We start from the raw sequence: 17221 nt of genomic DNA, 5'->3' as shown, positions 1-17221 counted from the left end.
ATCCGGATTAGTTGAACTGCTGGTCCGGAGTCGCTGGCCGATATAGCGCTGTTGGCGAAGGCGGCCATCCTCTTGACATCAGCGGCGTCTACCATAGCTGATTTGTAACCACCCAGCAGCAATGGCTGGCGTATGGATACATCACGCTTGTTGTGTGAATCAGCCGAAGCAGGGCCGTACAAGTTTAGAGCAACTAACATGACAAAAAGAACTGATGTGGTCAATTTTAGCGTCATGATTGCGGTCCGGCCTTTGTCGACGAACGGTTCAAGTACGTCTGTTCAATAATGAAGATGAACAACCCCTATTGGGGCTTTTTATAGGAGATATATAGAACTGTATAGAATAAACCGTTATTCTAAGTTCTAACCTATGATGTCTGAGAGATTGCGTATTATAAATATTGAGTTCTAACTCAATAGCATACAGACTATATACTGACGACTACTATTATACATAGTGATTATATCGGACCAAAAAAGAAATTAAATTAGTCGAAACCTGCTGTATGTAGATTGTAGAAGGATGTAACGGCGTTTGAGAAATAGTATAACGCAAGCTATAGCATTGGTTTCATGCTCAATATTTGTTTTTTTATTTTTTTATTTTTTTGTTTCTGACTGTGTGAGGCAAGCCTTGGGTTATTGTTACAAGACCATCGTCCTTGCCAACGTTACAACATACTACCAGGAGTGAAACAAAAGGCTTTTAAGCATGATATGAAAATATATGCAAGTGCGTGTAGTTGGTATCGATGATACCGATCGATGAGCATTGTGTCTTCTTATTGACCGAGCCAATTTATGGCAATAATTAAAATGTCGTCCCGTTAGAATTTAGAAATCATTGATCCACATCAGCCGTCCAACCAACAGCGCTCAGTCCCTATAGATGTGACCTTGACTACTGCGAGTATCAATGCCAGATCAATGCCCGGCATAATTTGTCGGTTTTGCGACGTCGATCAAGTTAGCGGGGAATAATGATGGATCCTGTGATGGGAATTATTTCAGTCTCATATAATCACCAAGCTATGCATGCTCGCAACTGACTGAGATACTGTTATTTGTTATCCCTATTTTGTTAGTTGAAATCTATTAAAGACCAATATAGCGACGTCAAGTTTCTCGACGATCGTAGACCTTCAATGAACACCGGTAGTCCATGTATCATCATTCTGAATTTCTGATCATTCTACGTCCAAATTTACTTGCACTGCCATGAACTTTTCCATTTGCAATCTACTACGTAATAGTGTTTTTTTTTTTGTAGATTTATTTTAATATTCAGTATATTTTAAAGTGTTTATACTAATAACACACATGATACAACAACAAAAATAATAATAATAATTATATTATCCCCCATGCGGCGGGAGTCTAGGGCTGAATAAGTGATTGCTAGGGAATAATATAGGAATGAATGATGAACTTTGGGTCCAGATCTTGTCCAGCATCAACTCCGTCCGTTTAAATATACGAAGAGCACCCGTCACTGTAACAAGAACATCAATCACCACTACAACAGGTTAGTTTAGTTCCCCTTCTCAATTTCACAAAATTTTACCTATAACAACTATTACATTGATTTTCTTTAAATGGTTTGAACCTAACAATAACGAACAGCAAGAACAAATTGCTCGACGTCCTATACCCTAACAGAATTTTCGCCACATCTTGCACTCTCGTCTCTACTATTACTCTTCATATTCAACCTGTGCTCGTCATAAAGAATATAAGAATAAGTTATGTATACAACTTTGAACTTCGTCTCCTTTCTTAGTTGCAATTTGTTGAATTGCTGAAGAAAAATTTGTATTCCGCACCTATTTCTAGAAGATTGCGGTAAAAAAATGCTGCTGCAAGAAATAATAGTACTTAATAAATAAATGTTGGCCTTACAATAATAACTTAATTAACTTATAGCAGTCTGTGCTTATAGGTAGGCCTATGTGTAGTTGTTTGAATTTCAGTGTAACTACGAAAAAAAAACCAAAGAGACATTATTCGGGATTTGATGTGTTGGGATCGTTTCCTGGGATTCTCTTTACATATTTCATGTATGTATGTAGTTATGTATACTATAAGGCTATTCTGCAAGTATTTCTGAAGTAGCTATTAATAAGTGGCAGTCTAACTTAAATGTCTATATAGGCGTCAATTCACAAATGAAGATAGACTCAAAATCGGGCGACTAAAAACACTGGCTAGACTATTTACTATATAGCACAGCATTTTTAGTGCCGCTCCAAAGTTGAAGTGCCTTTACGACGGACGACTCTGCTTTTAAGATTTTCGCGACAGAACTGCACGAAAGCCAACAAATAGCCACCGAAAAGAACGAGAAATGGTAGATAAAACTGCTCCAGTTTGATTCGGCTGCTAGATCTCTTGGACGCGACGCCCTTGCTGTTGTAGTCCAGCCGACATTGATCTGGAATTTTTTCGTGCTTTCCGTACCAATAAACGCGCAGTCCTACGTCAATGAACCACAGGGATCTGAATAAATAAAGGCCAATAGATCATCAACTACAAAAATCAGTCTTTGAAGGTATCTAATGAGCAGATCAAAATGATTAGGCCTACTCTCGATTGATTTCCTCAGTGTAGGGACTCGATTTTGGAACCGCTAAGAACATCGGCTTCCACGACTGAACCTGTTTCTGGTAAGCCATGGCGAGGCGACATTTTACTCTCTCGGAGTTATACATTTGTAAAAACGATATGCAAGAGCTAGTCGTCTATAGAAAATTTGAAGAAAATATTTTTATTAAAAAACATAAAATTTCAAATTTCGTTGTCGAGGAAAATAGATTAATCTACAGAATTAAAGTAATAAGACTACACTTAGACTGTCGACAAACGTAAATTTAATAAAAGTAGCTTAACAACTTTGTAGGCTAATTCTATCTCAAATAACATTCTGTGATTATTACCAACAACGCAACATAGTTCTCCTTCTCCAAAACTGAATTGACGATATCAGTTCTAAAGAATTTTATGCAATCCGAAGAACATTTTTTTACTCTGTCTGCAACAATTTTGTAGGCCTCTTTATTTGATTGCTACAAAAAAAAAACAGGTAGAAAATATCGGATTATCGCTTCGAATCAGATTAAACGACTGTGTGCTTTATGTATCGTAGACTTCTGATGCATGCAGCAGAAATTTATATTATATACCGTTAAATCAATATATTGGATGGAACCAGCTACACAAGCCATCTTGTAAGATGGGTTAGCTGCCAAATCACTCATAGAGTTGATTATGGGCCTCTGATAAGTAACCGACATGTAAGACGTCAAAGTGGAATTGTAGACGTTGACAAATACGAAAGCTATCAGACACCACGTCGCAGCGAGAAGCTTCTGTGAAGATTGGCGAAAGCGACAGTAGTCTCCTTGTGAGTTGAAAAAAAAAAAAAAAAAACTGGTAATAGGCCTATGAATCGCCTGTGTAAACAAAAATAATACACGCGAAAAAACCTATAGGGCTCTTTCACATCTGTTTTATTTAGCCGATTTATCTGGCAACGCAGCATGGCTCTAGACTTATTTGAGGGAAGAACGGGGAGAAGAGGGAGAATGGGACGAGTGGGAGGGAGGAGGGCGTACGAAAAAAAAGGGGACCCACGTTTCCTCTTCTCCCCCACTCGTCCCATTCTCCCTCTTCTCCTCGTTCTTCCCTCAAATAAGTCTAGAGCCATGCTGCGTTGCCAGATAAATCGGCTAAATAAAACAGATGTGAAAGAGCCCTATAGGCCTACCTTGAGAAACCATGGTACCAAATAAATACCACGCAAAAGTTCCTGCTCGTATTGCGTCATGTTCGCCTATGCCAAAACTTTGGTGTTTTGTCACGTAAGCCAAGCTGATAGAAATGACAGCGATCACTACACCTGAAACTATCCATCCGATCCATATCTGAGCATTCCATTCGAATTTCATAACGAAAAATTTCATTATAGTTTGAAAGTTGTCGAAAGACAATTAAAAATTTAATGCGTAGAAATTTACTCCAATAGAGAATACGTCAAACACCCCAGTAAAGGAAACACTTGGCTCTGGATATTTAACTAGGATTCTGGAATCGTCTCCCCCCAAGCTTCCAGAAAACTCGATAGCTTGGTAGCGTTCTAAGTCAATGGCTACAGGTACCAAACCCAAATCCGCTTCCTGGTGAAGACACATTTATAGAGTTAACAATACATTTTCAGGGTAAAATCAATTTTCTAATAATTTCTGAATTGCTTGCCACATACCCCTCGTAGAATATGTCCAATTACGCCATTCCAAGTTCCGTTTTTCTGCTTGATTCCGTTGGTGTTCTCTCTCGAAGCAAATATATCGAAACTATACGAAAAACGTATTATTTTATTCAAAACGCCAGTAAATGGCCGCCATCTGTTATTGGGATTTCGTATTTCAGGATACAAAAAAAATTACTTACGTGAAGTTTAATTTCGCTGATAGATAAAGTAATTGGTTAGAAAGCAGGCCAGAATGTTCAACAATATGACCAGATGAATTCAGTGAAATGTAAACCACTGGTGGGAACTGGCAAATTAAATTTAAGACAATTAATCATTTCCAATTAAACACTTACTCGTTCTATATAATTACTCTACACAAGAAATCATAGAATTTAGTTTAGCTTACATGACCTGCGACTACCCTTAGGTTCTTTCCCGCCAAACTGTTGGATTTACTACCATAACATGTGTGAAAAAAAGATTCCAACACCAATAATAAGTACGGAATAAGGGCCACAACTTTGGGTGCCGTCATCTTCTTCCGCGGAGATTCGACCGTGTATAGTGTTCCAGACAGCTGATGCTTCCCAATTTATATACTGTTCTTCACTGAAAGTGATGACATCCTTTGAAAAGGCTTGAATCCAGTGAAACAAACGCTAGTGAAACAAACGCTTTGTTTGTATACGCCGATGGATATCGACCATAGGACAAAATCAAAAGCCATAGCTTTTCGTCCATGGTTCTAAAGGGCTTCTATAAAACTGAAATTGAATTACTTCGCGTAATGAGCTGGTGGACTATAACAAAGGGTCCAAGAGTTTTTTTTTCTTTTGTGCTGATGCTGTGCGCTTTCTCAGGTTTGTAGCCGATATAATCTTTGGATTATACCAATTATACATGCCATTGTCTTTTTGCTGCCGACATATCACTTTATTTGTGCGGACTCATCAGGTAGAGCACAGAAAATCGGGCACACAAGAACAAGACAAACTGCAATTGATATATTTATTTAATCGCAATAAGTTCTTTGTTCTACTAATTAGGCTTGTACCGAATGGCTGTATATCAAATGCCATATATCTGCGGATATCTGTTACATTTTTGGACCACGGACCTCAGTCTAATATAGACAGTGCTACACGATATGCTGAAGCACTTTATTATTGTCTTGCTTTCCAATGCCCTCTATCGATGAAATACCCATTGGTTATGCAAGCTTTTCATTCAGTTTTCGTTGATTATATGTTTTGCCATTTCGATTGTTGCTTTGAGGCTTTTCATTGCTGTGTTACCTTGGATACCTGCATCTGTATCTATACTGTGGTAACAAAATGGCAAACAATTTCATGAAATGTTCCTTGTTCGAATTTATAGAAAATACTTGCACGGGGACTAGGATTGCGTGAGAATCACAATGTTCACGACCATCAAAGGCCGCTAGTGGCGACTCGAGTCGCATAGGCTATAGAATAGAATTCAAAAGAAATCAAAGACACAATATATGGCCCTTGTGCTGCCATTTTCCCGTTCCACGGATATCAGCCGCAATGCCGCATATGGCAACAAACAACATTTTAAACAAACATACAAAAGTGCTGCTGTTGAAGCTCTGTTGAAAGTCTATCCTATACTACCACATAAGTTTGTGTGGATCGATGTCAGATCGATCGTTAAGTTTTACATGGTGAAAATGACAAAAGGAAGAACACAGACGAGAGTGTATATACTCATATTAAGCATGACAAATCAATCACGCCCAACACGCGTTGATTTAACTTGATGATAGCTTATTCGGGATACCAGGCCTGTTATTTGTTCGTTTTGGGTGTTTTTATGACATTTCTTATTAATTTATTAAACAGAATGGAAATGGCGCTTTTGTGACGCCACCAATTCAATAATTTGTTCAACATATAATTTGAATTCAACGTAGCAATAATGCTGTGCGGATTGCGGTGGATTTTGTGAATTTATGAATTTTTATTCAGATTGAACGACGAATAACAGAGACATCGATTACAGCCCAACAATCGTTGCTCTACAAGTAGGCTAAGAATATATTACGGGATCGATCAGAGACTTATTCATATATATAATTATATCATTCTGATCGTCGGTGCTGATCATCCTAGAAAATTTTTTAAATTATTTTCTATAGAAAATCGATTTTTAAAAAAGTATACTTTTAAATCGCCATCTAAACTATGTTTATGACTTGACTTTTGGCATTAAGGTAATATAGCGCCAAGGCAATATTTCGCCCATCATAATTTCGTGCGCTCAGTGTTTCCTCTTTATTCTTTACATTCAAAATAACGAGTTTTAAATTTTCTTCGTCGAGAGGCAACGCCCAATTTGTTCGCGGCAGAATTGCGCAAGTGCCAACAAATAGCCAGCGAAAAGAATGAGGAATGGCAGATAAAACTGCTCAAGTTTGATTCGGCTGCTGGATCTCTTGGACGCGACGCCCTTGCTGTTGTAGTTCAGTTGACATTGCGCCGGCAATTTTTCCTCATTTCTGTACCAATAGTCACGCAGTCCACTATCTATAAATCTTAGGGATCTATACATAATTAACGATTGTCATTTGTCAGTAGGTATACTATAACAATAACTTGAAGATAGTTATTTAAAAAAAAATATAGACCCATCAGTTTGAATAATATTGTACGGTTACCCTTGGTTAATTTCCTCTATGTAAGGACTAGATTTCGGGACTCCATAGAACATGGGCTTCCACGACATTTTCTCGTAAGCCAAGGCCAGACGGCATTGTGTTCTTTCGGAGTTGTAATTTTTCAAAAGCAGTATGCCGACTGTATAAGGCTGAAAAAATACGTGTAAGAGATTAATAATATTGATTCTCGACAATTACTTCTTAATTCATTTTCAACCTTTTTATAAATTTTTATAAGATTTATCTTTTACGTATATAGTACTATGTATAATACGAATAAAGAAAATGTTTTGACAAATAAAGACTTGCTGCTTACCAATATTGAAACGTAATTGTCTTTCTCCAATACTGTTGTGGCCAAATCAATTAAGTTGAATTTTTTGCAATCGGCTGAACATTTTTCAACTCTTTCGGCAATTATTTTCAGAATCTCATTACGCGATCGCTGCAAAGTAAAGGTATAAAACAAAACAACAACACAATACATCATTGTATTTCGAGAAGCAGACAAATAAAATATCTTCACCTGTAAATCAATATCTTGAATGGAACCAGCTATGACAGTCGCCTTGTATGACGGTGTGAACGCCAAGTCACGAACAGAATTGATTGTGGGTCTTTGGTAAGTCACCGACATGTAAGAGGTCAGCGTGGAACAATAGACGTTGACAAACACAAAAGCTATGAGGCACCAAGCCGCAGCCAAGAGTCTCTGCGACACATAACTTGATGGAAAGCGGAGCCCTATTATTTGGAAAACCCAATATTGATCATATTGGTGTAAAATAAATCACTGTATGTTTGTAGCTAATGAGTAATGACGATATACTGTTGAAAAATAAATTCGAACCTTGGGAAACGATGGTACCAAACAAATACCATGCAACCTTTCTGGCTTGCATTGCGGTCTGCTCGCCAGCGCCATCAGAACGGCCAGAGCGTAAATATTTTGTCACGTAAGTCACAGCGACAGAAACTACAACAACCGCTACCCAAGAAATGATCCAACCGATCCAAATCTATAGAAGCGCGGAATTTTATTAGAAATTGACAAACGATTATATATGTACGGTTCATTTTGAGTGTCACAAATTTTTCATATATTTTATCTTGTAATATTATAAAGATTAAAGCTTATTAATTACTCCGGTGGGGAATACGTCAAATGCGCCAGTGAAGGAAATACTTGGCTCCGGATATCTGACCAGGATTGCCGTGTTGTCTCCTCCCACTCTTCCACTAAACTCAATAGCCTCGTAGCGTTCTAGGGTAATGGCAAATGGTACTAAACCCAAATCAGCTTCCTATATAGAAATTTTTACACCAAATAACATTTGGAACATAACAATTTCCTAATCACTTTCTAGAGTGCTCGCTATAATATAATATACATACATCTCGCAAGAGATAGCCAATTATGCCGTTCCAAGTTCCGTTGCTCAGCTTGACTCCGTTGGTGTTCTCCTTCGAGGGGAATATATCAAAACTACAAAATGCAAAGTTTTCGATTCATCATTCAAACGCCAATTTGTTTTCGCATTTCCCCCATTGGTCTCAATAATATCGCCAACAGGACGCGTCAGAATATGAAAAAAAAATACTCATTACGTGAAATTTAAACTCTTTGATAAGTAAAGCAGCTGCTGATAAAGAAGATCTGCATATCCAACGACGTGGCCGGTAGAGTTCCGTAAAACGGAAATTACGGGAGGAAACTATATGTTAAATAATAAGGCTATTAATTAATTATTTCCGTTTAAAGTTCATATTTTAAACAATATAGCATACACAAATAAGAAATAAATGAGTTTAAAATTTTTGGAAGAAAAAAAAATTCCAATTGCGCGCGCAGCGTATAGTGTAAATATTAGATAAAAAATTACACAGAATTTAGTAGTGGAGTAGACTACTTACATGACCTGTGACGACTCTCAGTTTCTTTCCCTGCAAATTTCCCAATTTACTACAAGAACTTACGTTTGCAAAAAAAACTAGCAACGCCAAGAGTATTAGGATTACTACCGTCCCAACACTGAACGGTTTCGTCAGCTTCATATTCCTGACTGAAGTAGTAATATGCTAGAAGTAGGTATGCGGTCCTTTCGCATTTATATCCTAGCTTGATATGCGCTGCCAAGCTGTGTCGAATATATGCAGGCCATCGAAGCCAATTTGCTCTACTCTCAATCATTGTTGGTAAAATTCAATACTGTTGTAGCTTTTGTGCAATTTGTCTTTGTTAAAGGAAGTTTATCCTATAGATATGGCAGCCAGAGAAAAGACTGAAACTGAATTTGACTGCCGAATATCCCAGGGAGAAGATTCAAACTGGCTATAAAGTACACGCTCATCAGTATTGTATAATATAGAAGACCAATAAGATTGCTTTTGTGCTATAGGCTACTTCCAGCAATTTCATGTCTACGATAGCCTATACCGGTTTATTTTAATGGGATCGATATTTAGAGTATAGCCTAGCTAGCGCTAGCCCTATGCTTCATACAAAGGCGATACAAGTGCGCGTGGCTAATCATCATTTCTGATTAACAGTCATTCTATTATGTCTTTGTTCGAATAATAGACTATTGTGTATGATAGGTTATGTTCGATTTTCTGCACGGCCAATTTGATTTAATAAACCTACAAAGCCGAATACAAAGCTATGCAATATCTAGTAGATGATATGGAAATTTGCTTGTCATCATCCTCGCATCACTTTCTTGTTGACTTACTGCAACGCTTAAAATCTGGATTCTCAACAAACTGAACGCCAATTTAATAGACTTTTAGCTGCTGTGTAACGTAATAGCAAACGAAGGTGACCGACTGTGCATCGCCAACTATTTCTTCTATCTATACTTTTCTTGTAAAGATGAGATCACGAGTGGATGACACGGATAAAAAAAATCTAATTCTTCTATTCTATCCCACGAGCTTCAGCATGTAAATTTTCCTTTGAGAAAAGAGACTCAAATGTGTTTTGCGGTAACTATTGTCTGAAAGTCATTCTCGCTCTGCTGGTTTTGTTCAAGGAAGACCGCGAGGACCATTAATTATAATATATATTAATAAGTGTTTAGACCTTTTGGAAATTGCTGCGTCGACCTCCCTGGCGCAGAAAGAAAAGAAATAAACCTTCGTTTTCTCAACGCGAGAGCTCCAAAAGGTTGGCCTTGGTCGGTTTTATCTGTAAAAATATAAAATTTCGTATAGAATCGTTTGTTGAATTTGAAATTATGTAGACGAAATTGGCCTATCTGTACCCCGCCATATTCGTGCGAGCACCAGCAGGGAAGAAAGAAAAAACACGGAAATTCATCGTGACATTGAAACGAATAGGCGAACACTTTTCTAGAAAAACCTTGCCCCGGGAAATGAGAAGAAACGTCGTGCGATCCATCTATAAGAAATCGACAACACCTTGTGTATCCAACATTGCGCTCCTCGCGGTGAATTTATATATTTCCGATTTTGTGGAAAGCGAAACATCAACAGTGACCACCATTAATATTCCAACCGCAGAAAACAAGTGCGCATAATTACCCTTACCCGTCGTTTTCTCTCTTATTGTTTCTAGATGCTAAGATTACGTAACGAGAAATGTTGCCCAAAAGGAACGAACAATAAGATGCGGATAATAATACCAACGGTTTCACCGACCGTCTCACCGTGAAGAGATTTTTTTTCCACATAAATAATGAAAACAGATGGTCAAAATACGAGAATCATCTATGTCTGAGCTACTTGAGCATTCCAGCTGACGGCTTTTCAAAAATAAATGGCAGTGCACCCTCGCATTACCATTTCACATACCGAGCTTTTCTTTTAATTTATAGCAGAGTCTTATATTCTGAGTAGAAACACCGTTTAAACAATATAGTCAGCATAAAATAGCTATGCAGTTATATAAAGAAGTCTTCGAACCTTGAGAATTGAGCCTTGTGGGACATAGATAGACATATAGGCAAACTCGAGAGTTCATTTACTTGTTGAAATTTTTATCTTTATATGGTTTTGGTAGTATAGATAAAATAAATATTTTGAGAATTCCTGGTGAGCTGCTACCTCGATAAAGGTAATGCACCGGATGACGGCGTAAAAGCCACGCTAGCTGCCGGCGTATACTGTCTCGCCCGAGAGAGAGAGAAAAAAATTCGAAAACCATCGGCTATGAAAGAACAAACAAGCCCAAGGTTGGCGGCGGCAGCAGGCTTCCTTAATCTTAACGCTTATATATTTGCATTGGCCTTATGCTGGGCGGTTCGAAAAAAAAAAAAAAAAACGAAAATGCGCATTTCGTTTCGTTATATAATATTGTACACCTGCTGCTGCTGGCATGTACATAGGCAGAACCGCAGTATAAAAACGGTCGGCAACGCAACCAGAACTCACACTTTGCATCCTAAAGTCCAACAAGCCAGCTCAACACAAAATGAAGCTCGTATTTTTGGTAAGTTAAATATCTAATATTATAACTTTTAATTTTAAACTGTTGTATTACTATTATTCGATTATTCGGTTACGTTGACCATTTTTGTTTTATTGAATTCATTTGTATGCTCCTCCGATCGCTATTCTATATAATAGCTGTTCGCTCTCTTTGCCGTCGTCGCCATGGTCTCCGCGGTTCCGTTGAGTGGCGAGAAGGGCGAAACGGCGTCACTGGTCGCCGGCGATTTGCACACATCCGAGTCCGGACACAAGGCTCACAAGGCGAAGGCAGCCCCTAAAGCTCACGCTGTTCCTAAAGCCCCAAAAGCTCATGTCCCTAAAGCCCCAAAAGCTCACAAAGGCATCAAAGCTAAGGGCCATCACTAGGATTAAGCGTTTCACTTGATATTCTACCTATAACAGGTGATGTTGAATTCAATCCGACTTTGTAATACGCCCCGGGCACAAACGAGAAAAAACTTCCAGTCAATCAAAACCCAGCACTCTTTTGTATTAACCAATGTACCGACAAAAAAAATTCTCTGTTTTGGTTTTTATTTTGATAATCTTATACAATAAAATCAAACAATTCGAAAGTGAAAAACGCGCTCAGTTGTTTTTAAATAGAAGGGAATAGAAGTTTGTGCGAAAAATGGCCAATCGTTCAAAGAAAATGTATAGTGCTCAGCTTTTGCAAAACTAAAATTTCATCTTAGGAACAAATTGTTCAAAAAGATTTACGCAGACCCGCTTAAATGAGCCTCAAAAATCAATACCACATGATTGATCAAGTACAGTTTCCATCAACTTTTGACTAAAAAAATATTTGGACTGAAGCGACAGAGAGCGAAACTTGAAACATTTACTTCCATCCACTTCCGTTGAATCCCTTGAATCATCCTAAGACGATTATATTAGGTCTTCTGATTAACAATTTCTCCGATCTATCACGTGATTTTCTTCCGCACGGAACAGGTTTTTGGCAGGTAGTATTGTTTGACATTCACTTGAAACGTTATATACCATAGCTTTTATTAGTTAAGGTAATTGTGCTGGCCATGTGAACTGTGATTATCAACAAATGGATGAAAAAGAAGCAAAGTTTAGAATCCAAATTATTTTATTATCCTGAAGTTATCATTAGGAATTACATGACACGAATGAAATTTTAATCTGAAAAACATTGATCAGCCGCGCAGCGTTTTTTATTCTTTCCGGTTTCCAACCTTATTCCGCATCACTGTCTTTATTTCTGGATCCGGTTCCGACTCGGTTTCAGATTCGCTGTCCGTTTCCGACTCTGATGAGCTGCTGTCAGACGACTCCAATACATCCTCAGTAGTCAACTTCCGGTTGAGGATGGCTCGTTGCAAGGCTTCAATGCAGGGCAGTAGCAGATTTTGTTGCGAGGGTAGTAGATTATTGCAATCGTGGTCGGATTCGCTGATCAGGATCGTTTTCAAGAAGAGACAGAGCTCCTGGGTCGAATTGTCCAGATTAGCCGCCTGGCGCTGGATCAAACAATTGACGCAGTCGGTGATCCACTCGTCCGGCACTCGGGGAATCTTCCGCTTGAAAATGGCGGCCATCAGTTTGACGACGTTGGTTTTATTGCTCGTCCTCAATGGGCCAATGTTCTCCAGTACCAGCGGTCGGTTGAATTCGTCGACGACCAGCTGGAACAGTCGCCCGATGAAGTCCAGCGTCCAATTGATTTGACTCTCCGTCAGTTTTTGGCACAGACGGACGTACAGATGCGAATTGGTCGGATCTCCAACTGCTTTGTCGTAGATAACGCGAACTAAATCCTTCTCCACTTCCGGTTGGTCCATCTGGTGGTGGCTCAAAAGCACTTGGATGTGATTGACCACCCTGTCCAATACTTCCTCATTCTCCGACGGTAACATTTCCATGAAGCGGTTCATTTGGTTGCGCCATTCCAATCGGGAAATGAGACGGGGGGCGCCAGGATCGCCGAAACCTTTGGCCATCAGGGCATCCATTGTGGATTCGATGCTTTGATCCGGTTCCGCATTAGTTGGCAATCCTCGGAGACGCAGTTTGGTGCTGTCAGGTCGGCTGAAAAGGTAAGTCCATGCCGGACGACACAACAGGATGACGAGCAGGGAAAACAGAGAAGCTATCCCGATGACAAGGGATCCCAGGGTGGAAATGGAATCCAGGAAAAAACTCATAGCGATTGGGAGCTGATTGAAATGCGTTGCGATTAGTTCGACAGCCATTTCGATTCAAGGTTTGGAGTTGTTTGTTTGTTGATCAAACGTAATGACTTTCGGGGTTCGTTTGTCCGATACTTATAGACTATGGTGGCTCGGAGGGCGTTGGCAAAGAGGACTGGACGACTTTAAATGGCGTTTAAGTAAGGAAGGAAATTTTTCTTAATATCGAAAAGCTTTTAAACGGATGCAATTAATTATTTCGAACATTTTTCAATCAAAATTTGAAATTGAATAATAAATTTAGGATCATATGCAGCCCATTTGGTATTCATAGCCAAAACGATATTCCAATATGGATAACGAAAAAACAAAAAAGCGACATCTTGTAAGTCGATTGGGCAAACGCCGCGAATAATTTGCTCGACGAAATTAAAATTAGGATGAGTTCCTTTATTATCGCGTTAATATTTTTTTTATAGAATATCACAAGTAATAAGTATTAAAACGATACATTTTCCGGGTAAAGAATTTCAAATTTTCAGGTTTAATTAATGGACTTGATTTGTTTCGAAACAAAAAACCGGGAAACAACTTCAATTCAATAATCCTCTTGATTGCTCCAGATTTGTCAGGAGAAGGTCATGAGATACCACTTTTTCCAACGCAGTCATGGGAGACTTGGGGTATTTATACCTAACCGTCAGCATCAGCTAATATAACATAAAAGAGGGAACACACAGAATTATGCCGCGGTGCCATATCCGCCTTATACCAAATCGGAGTAAAGATATTTCTGGTAGTCTCGAGTGTTCGTAGAAAGTTTGAAAATAATTTCTGTTTCGTGTAGTATAGCTAGTTTTCGTACAGGTGCGAAAATGACCAAATCACCACCTCACCAATAAAAATATCATCCCGACTTTGCTGTGTCACTAAACAAATGTCACATGTTGAAATGCTTATTTGCTTTCGTTCATTGACCTCAGCAGAGCAAAGTAAAAGTTAAATATCTGCCAGCAGGTTTAAAAAGGGAGATGATGTGCATATATGTTAAACTGCGGAACTTTCTTTTGGCAGTTTGTTGCCAAAACAGGTTGCTGACGTCAGTCAATCTTGAACTTTTAACTCAAATCCCGTTATGTTCCCGTTATGTGCATACAGAACAATGAAATATTCAGTCGCCATTCTTGGTTTTTTTTTTCTAGTTTGGCGTACGTGCGTGCCCTCTACAACATATACAACTATAGCAAAGAATTTCAAAAGGGAAAACTTCAAAACAGGTTTTCTATGATTCAAACACCCCGCTTTATTTTTTACCCAAGAATGCATGGGACTGGCCTTTTGGGTCGATACGAAAAGGTGCTCACTTTTCAACTTTCCTGTGCATTTATTGTTGCCGTTAAAATAAATTAGCATCACGCGAAACAATACAACGTATAACTGACAAACATTTTTGAATTCTTGTATAGAGAATGCTATGTCCTGGAGCAAAAACTGTAGCTATGTGATGTTTGAAGGGAAATCCCCGCTCTTATAGTTGGACCTAATAATATCAGATTTTTCTAATTTTCAACTAGCAGTTAAAACCAACAAGAAACATGACTAACTAACGGTAACAAACAACTTTTAAACTTATGGCATAAGCGCGTAAAAACACCGTTAGCCGCTCGTAGCTCAACGAGCGTCTCTTAATACTATTCAGCATCGAACACTAGCTGAAAGTGAAAGCCAAAATATGACTATGACTCGAGCTGTGATATTAATTATTTGTCATGGAGTACGTTGCTAGGCTGAAAAGTTTGTCCTTGTGTTGACTCTGGATTTATCAACGACTGTTGTGATGAAGAAACTTAAAATCCAAAATCCATGGATATGGAATTAAAATCTTATAAAATAGATTTCTGAAGCAGGTTGTTATGTGCTTCTATCGGTAGCCACTTGTCTCTACAAATTTTAGAATCACTAGATCTACATCTGTTATTATTTATTAAGTTGAGACCAAAGGGCATCTATTCAGGACATAATCAACATTTCCAAATCTTCTTTTGCTTAGCTTTATTCATTTATGAATCATGGGAGCGATCCTACATGATAGAACGGAGGTGACAAAACTGTTACTCACATTACAAAGTCTCCTCCCTTTTCTCCAACTGTTAGTTGACTCAACAACCTACAGTATTTGTTCTGTGTGATTCAACATTACACGTTATCACTAAGCTGATTAATTACTGGAGCGCAGAGTGTAGAAAATCTGTTGCGCAATGTAAATGAAATCAAAACAAATAGTATAGGCAACGTACTTCAGCATTGCTTTATCTGTTGATTAATACCTTAATAATTAGGTGAAACAATATTTCCGCATGACAAAGTACATCATACCATATGTTCGTCTTTCAGATATAAACAATAAACATTAATAATACGGCGAGATTTTGGAATGATAATGAGACCTATATAAGAGCCGGGATTGAAGTGGAATATCATCAACATTCGAGTGCCAGCTGACTTGATCCGACTTGATCTTCACCTGAAACACTCCTCTCTATTCAAAAATAAAGTAGGTAATACACCATTAATTTTTTTACGTTTTCATTTACATATACCTAAGTTTCATCGGTTGTTGGACTGATTGTTCAATTTTGTGTCCAACAGAAAATGAAGTTATTCTGCACCTTTGGTTTGATGGCAGTTGCCATTATTGGAACTTGTTCCGCTCTGCTAGCGCACAACAAACTCGGCGATGTTATTATGGAGAACGAGCAAGTACTAGACCCTGATGGACCAATGATTCTGCGCTGGACGATCATCAACGAAACAAGCGAAATCGAGATGGAACTACAAACCAACTGTACCGGTTGGATGGGTTTTGTATTTGGAAATGGCATTGGTCAACCAGGAGCCATTGGCGACGGAGTTATTGGTGGATACAATGACGAACTCGGTCTGGGTTACATTGAAGTAAGTGTCTTTTTGTTTAATGAATATTCTGGTCCAGATTTAATAAATTGTTAGTATTAATTGTTGCCTTTTCTCGCCAAACAGGACAGATGGCTCGATATTAGTGTTGCATCGGAAATCAAACCGGGGGGCGGTGAATTTGATGATAATGTCAACGTCGTTTTGGTGAGTGCAACTTACGAAGAACCATGGAGCATTATTCGCTTCCGACGCAACATCGACACCGGAGATTCGCAAGATGTTGTCATCAGGGTAAAATTATTGTTATTTTAAAAATCAACAGTTCAATATTCTATGCTAACGATTCACTATTTCGTCCTCGTTTAAAAACAAGCCTGGGCCAATGTTAGTCGTCTGGACTTATGCCGATTCTGATAACACGTCGATTCCTCATGACCCAGATACGTCAGGCGCTTCCTACGTGACATTCATCGCTCAGTGAAGTGTTTAACGAGTAGATCAAGCTACGTATTAACGTATATGGCCTTTGCAGGGCCAACAGGAAATAACGATATGCATCAATGGGTTAAATTGGGGGTTGATTGGGGCTTAACTAGGCTAGATCTGATTTATTTCTTCCATCCTGTGCTACTTCTATCTATCTGTGAAAGTAAATGCAAATATATGCTGCATATTGATTGAGAATTTTAAAAAATACTGATAAATTAAAAATGGTAATCTTATAATAGAAATAAAAATCTTGTGTTTTATTAATTTAATCGAA

The 17221-nt window shown here is 38.5% G+C and overlaps 4 protein-coding genes across 5 annotated transcripts; 1 reads left to right on the top strand and 3 right to left on the bottom strand.

Moving 5' to 3' along the window:
• Positions 1 to 1965: 1965 nt before the first annotated feature.
• Positions 1966 to 2742, bottom strand: LOC124341986. Its single transcript, XM_046794941.1, has 2 exons — positions 2586 to 2742; positions 1966 to 2498 (listed from the first exon to the last, which is right to left on the bottom strand). The coding sequence occupies exons 1-2, from the start codon at positions 2708 to 2710 to the stop codon at positions 2237 to 2239; spliced, it is 387 nt and encodes a 128-aa protein (XP_046650897.1). The 5' UTR covers positions 2711 to 2742; the 3' UTR covers positions 1966 to 2236.
• Positions 2743 to 2905: 163 nt separating this feature from the next.
• LOC124342186 (glutamate receptor ionotropic, delta-2-like) lies at positions 2906 to 4799 on the bottom strand. The gene is made up of 7 exons (XM_046795149.1): positions 4658 to 4799; positions 4449 to 4555; positions 4261 to 4351; positions 4016 to 4174; positions 3766 to 3922; positions 3182 to 3399; positions 2906 to 3064 (listed from the first exon to the last, which is right to left on the bottom strand). The coding sequence occupies exons 1-7, from the start codon at positions 4784 to 4786 to the stop codon at positions 2906 to 2908; spliced, it is 1020 nt and encodes a 339-aa protein (XP_046651105.1). The 5' UTR covers positions 4787 to 4799.
• A 1591-nt stretch (positions 4800 to 6390) lies between these two features.
• On the bottom strand, positions 6391 to 8944 carry LOC124341906 (glutamate receptor ionotropic, delta-2-like). Its single transcript, XM_046794862.1, has 9 exons — positions 8846 to 8944; positions 8540 to 8646; positions 8327 to 8417; positions 8077 to 8235; positions 7782 to 7950; positions 7458 to 7675; positions 7248 to 7376; positions 6932 to 7080; positions 6391 to 6817 (listed from the first exon to the last, which is right to left on the bottom strand). The coding sequence occupies exons 5-9, from the start codon at positions 7831 to 7833 to the stop codon at positions 6577 to 6579; spliced, it is 789 nt and encodes a 262-aa protein (XP_046650818.1). The 5' UTR covers positions 7834 to 7950; positions 8077 to 8235; positions 8327 to 8417; positions 8540 to 8646; positions 8846 to 8944; the 3' UTR covers positions 6391 to 6576.
• A 7055-nt stretch (positions 8945 to 15999) lies between these two features.
• Positions 16000 to 17145, top strand: LOC124342362. Of its 2 annotated transcripts, none has more exons than XM_046795330.1 (4): positions 16000 to 16100; positions 16192 to 16497; positions 16582 to 16749; positions 16832 to 17145. In XM_046795330.1, the coding sequence occupies exons 2-4, from the start codon at positions 16195 to 16197 to the stop codon at positions 16937 to 16939; spliced, it is 579 nt and encodes a 192-aa protein (XP_046651286.1). In that variant the 5' UTR covers positions 16000 to 16100; positions 16192 to 16194; the 3' UTR covers positions 16940 to 17145. The 2 variants fall into 2 exon arrangements, with proteins under 2 accessions (XP_046651286.1, XP_046651287.1); XM_046795331.1 differs by having other exon boundaries at positions 16007 to 16096.
• Positions 17146 to 17221: the final 76 nt, after the last annotated feature.

Source organism: Daphnia pulicaria, chromosome 6, assembly GCF_021234035.1.
Source record: "Daphnia pulicaria isolate SC F1-1A chromosome 6, SC_F0-13Bv2, whole genome shotgun sequence".
Classification (NCBI taxonomy): Eukaryota; Metazoa; Arthropoda; class Branchiopoda; order Diplostraca; family Daphniidae; genus Daphnia; species Daphnia pulicaria.
The sequence above is the reverse complement of the archived record's forward strand: the minus strand, read 5'-3'. Positions and strand labels throughout refer to the sequence as shown.

Coding starts and splice junctions, on each gene's coding strand:
- LOC124341986 (XM_046794941.1), bottom strand. CDS start 2,710: ATGTATAACTCCGAGAGAGTAAAATGTCGCCTCGCCATGGCTTACCAG. Junction 2,499..2,585: donor ACTGAGGAAATCAATCGAGA/GTAGGCCTAATC, acceptor TTATTTATTCAG/ATCCCTGTGGTTCATTGACG.
- LOC124342186 (XM_046795149.1), bottom strand. CDS start 4,786: ATGACGGCACCCAAAGTTGTGGCCCTTATTCCGTACTTATTATTGGTG. Junction 4,556..4,657: donor TAAGGGTAGTCGCAGGTCAT/GTAAGCTAAACT, acceptor TTAATTTGCCAG/TTCCCACCAGTGGTTTACAT. Junction 3,923..4,015: donor TTGACGTATTCTCTATTGGA/GTAAATTTCTAC, acceptor TGGAATGCTCAG/ATATGGATCGGATGGATAGT.
- LOC124341906 (XM_046794862.1), bottom strand. CDS start 7,833: ATGCAAGCCAGAAAGGTTGCATGGTATTTGTTTGGTACCATCGTTTCC. Junction 7,377..7,457: donor TTCAAGATATTGATTTACAG/GTGAAGATATTT, acceptor TTTACTTTGCAG/CGATCGCGTAATGAGATTCT. Junction 6,818..6,931: donor ATAGAGGAAATTAACCAAGG/GTAACCGTACAA, acceptor AATTATGTATAG/ATCCCTAAGATTTATAGATA.
- LOC124342362 (XM_046795330.1), top strand. CDS start 16,195: ATGAAGTTATTCTGCACCTTTGGTTTGATGGCAGTTGCCATTATTGGA. Junction 16,498..16,581: donor TCGGTCTGGGTTACATTGAA/GTAAGTGTCTTT, acceptor CTCGCCAAACAG/GACAGATGGCTCGATATTAG. Junction 16,750..16,831: donor CGCAAGATGTTGTCATCAGG/GTAAAATTATTG, acceptor TTTAAAAACAAG/CCTGGGCCAATGTTAGTCGT.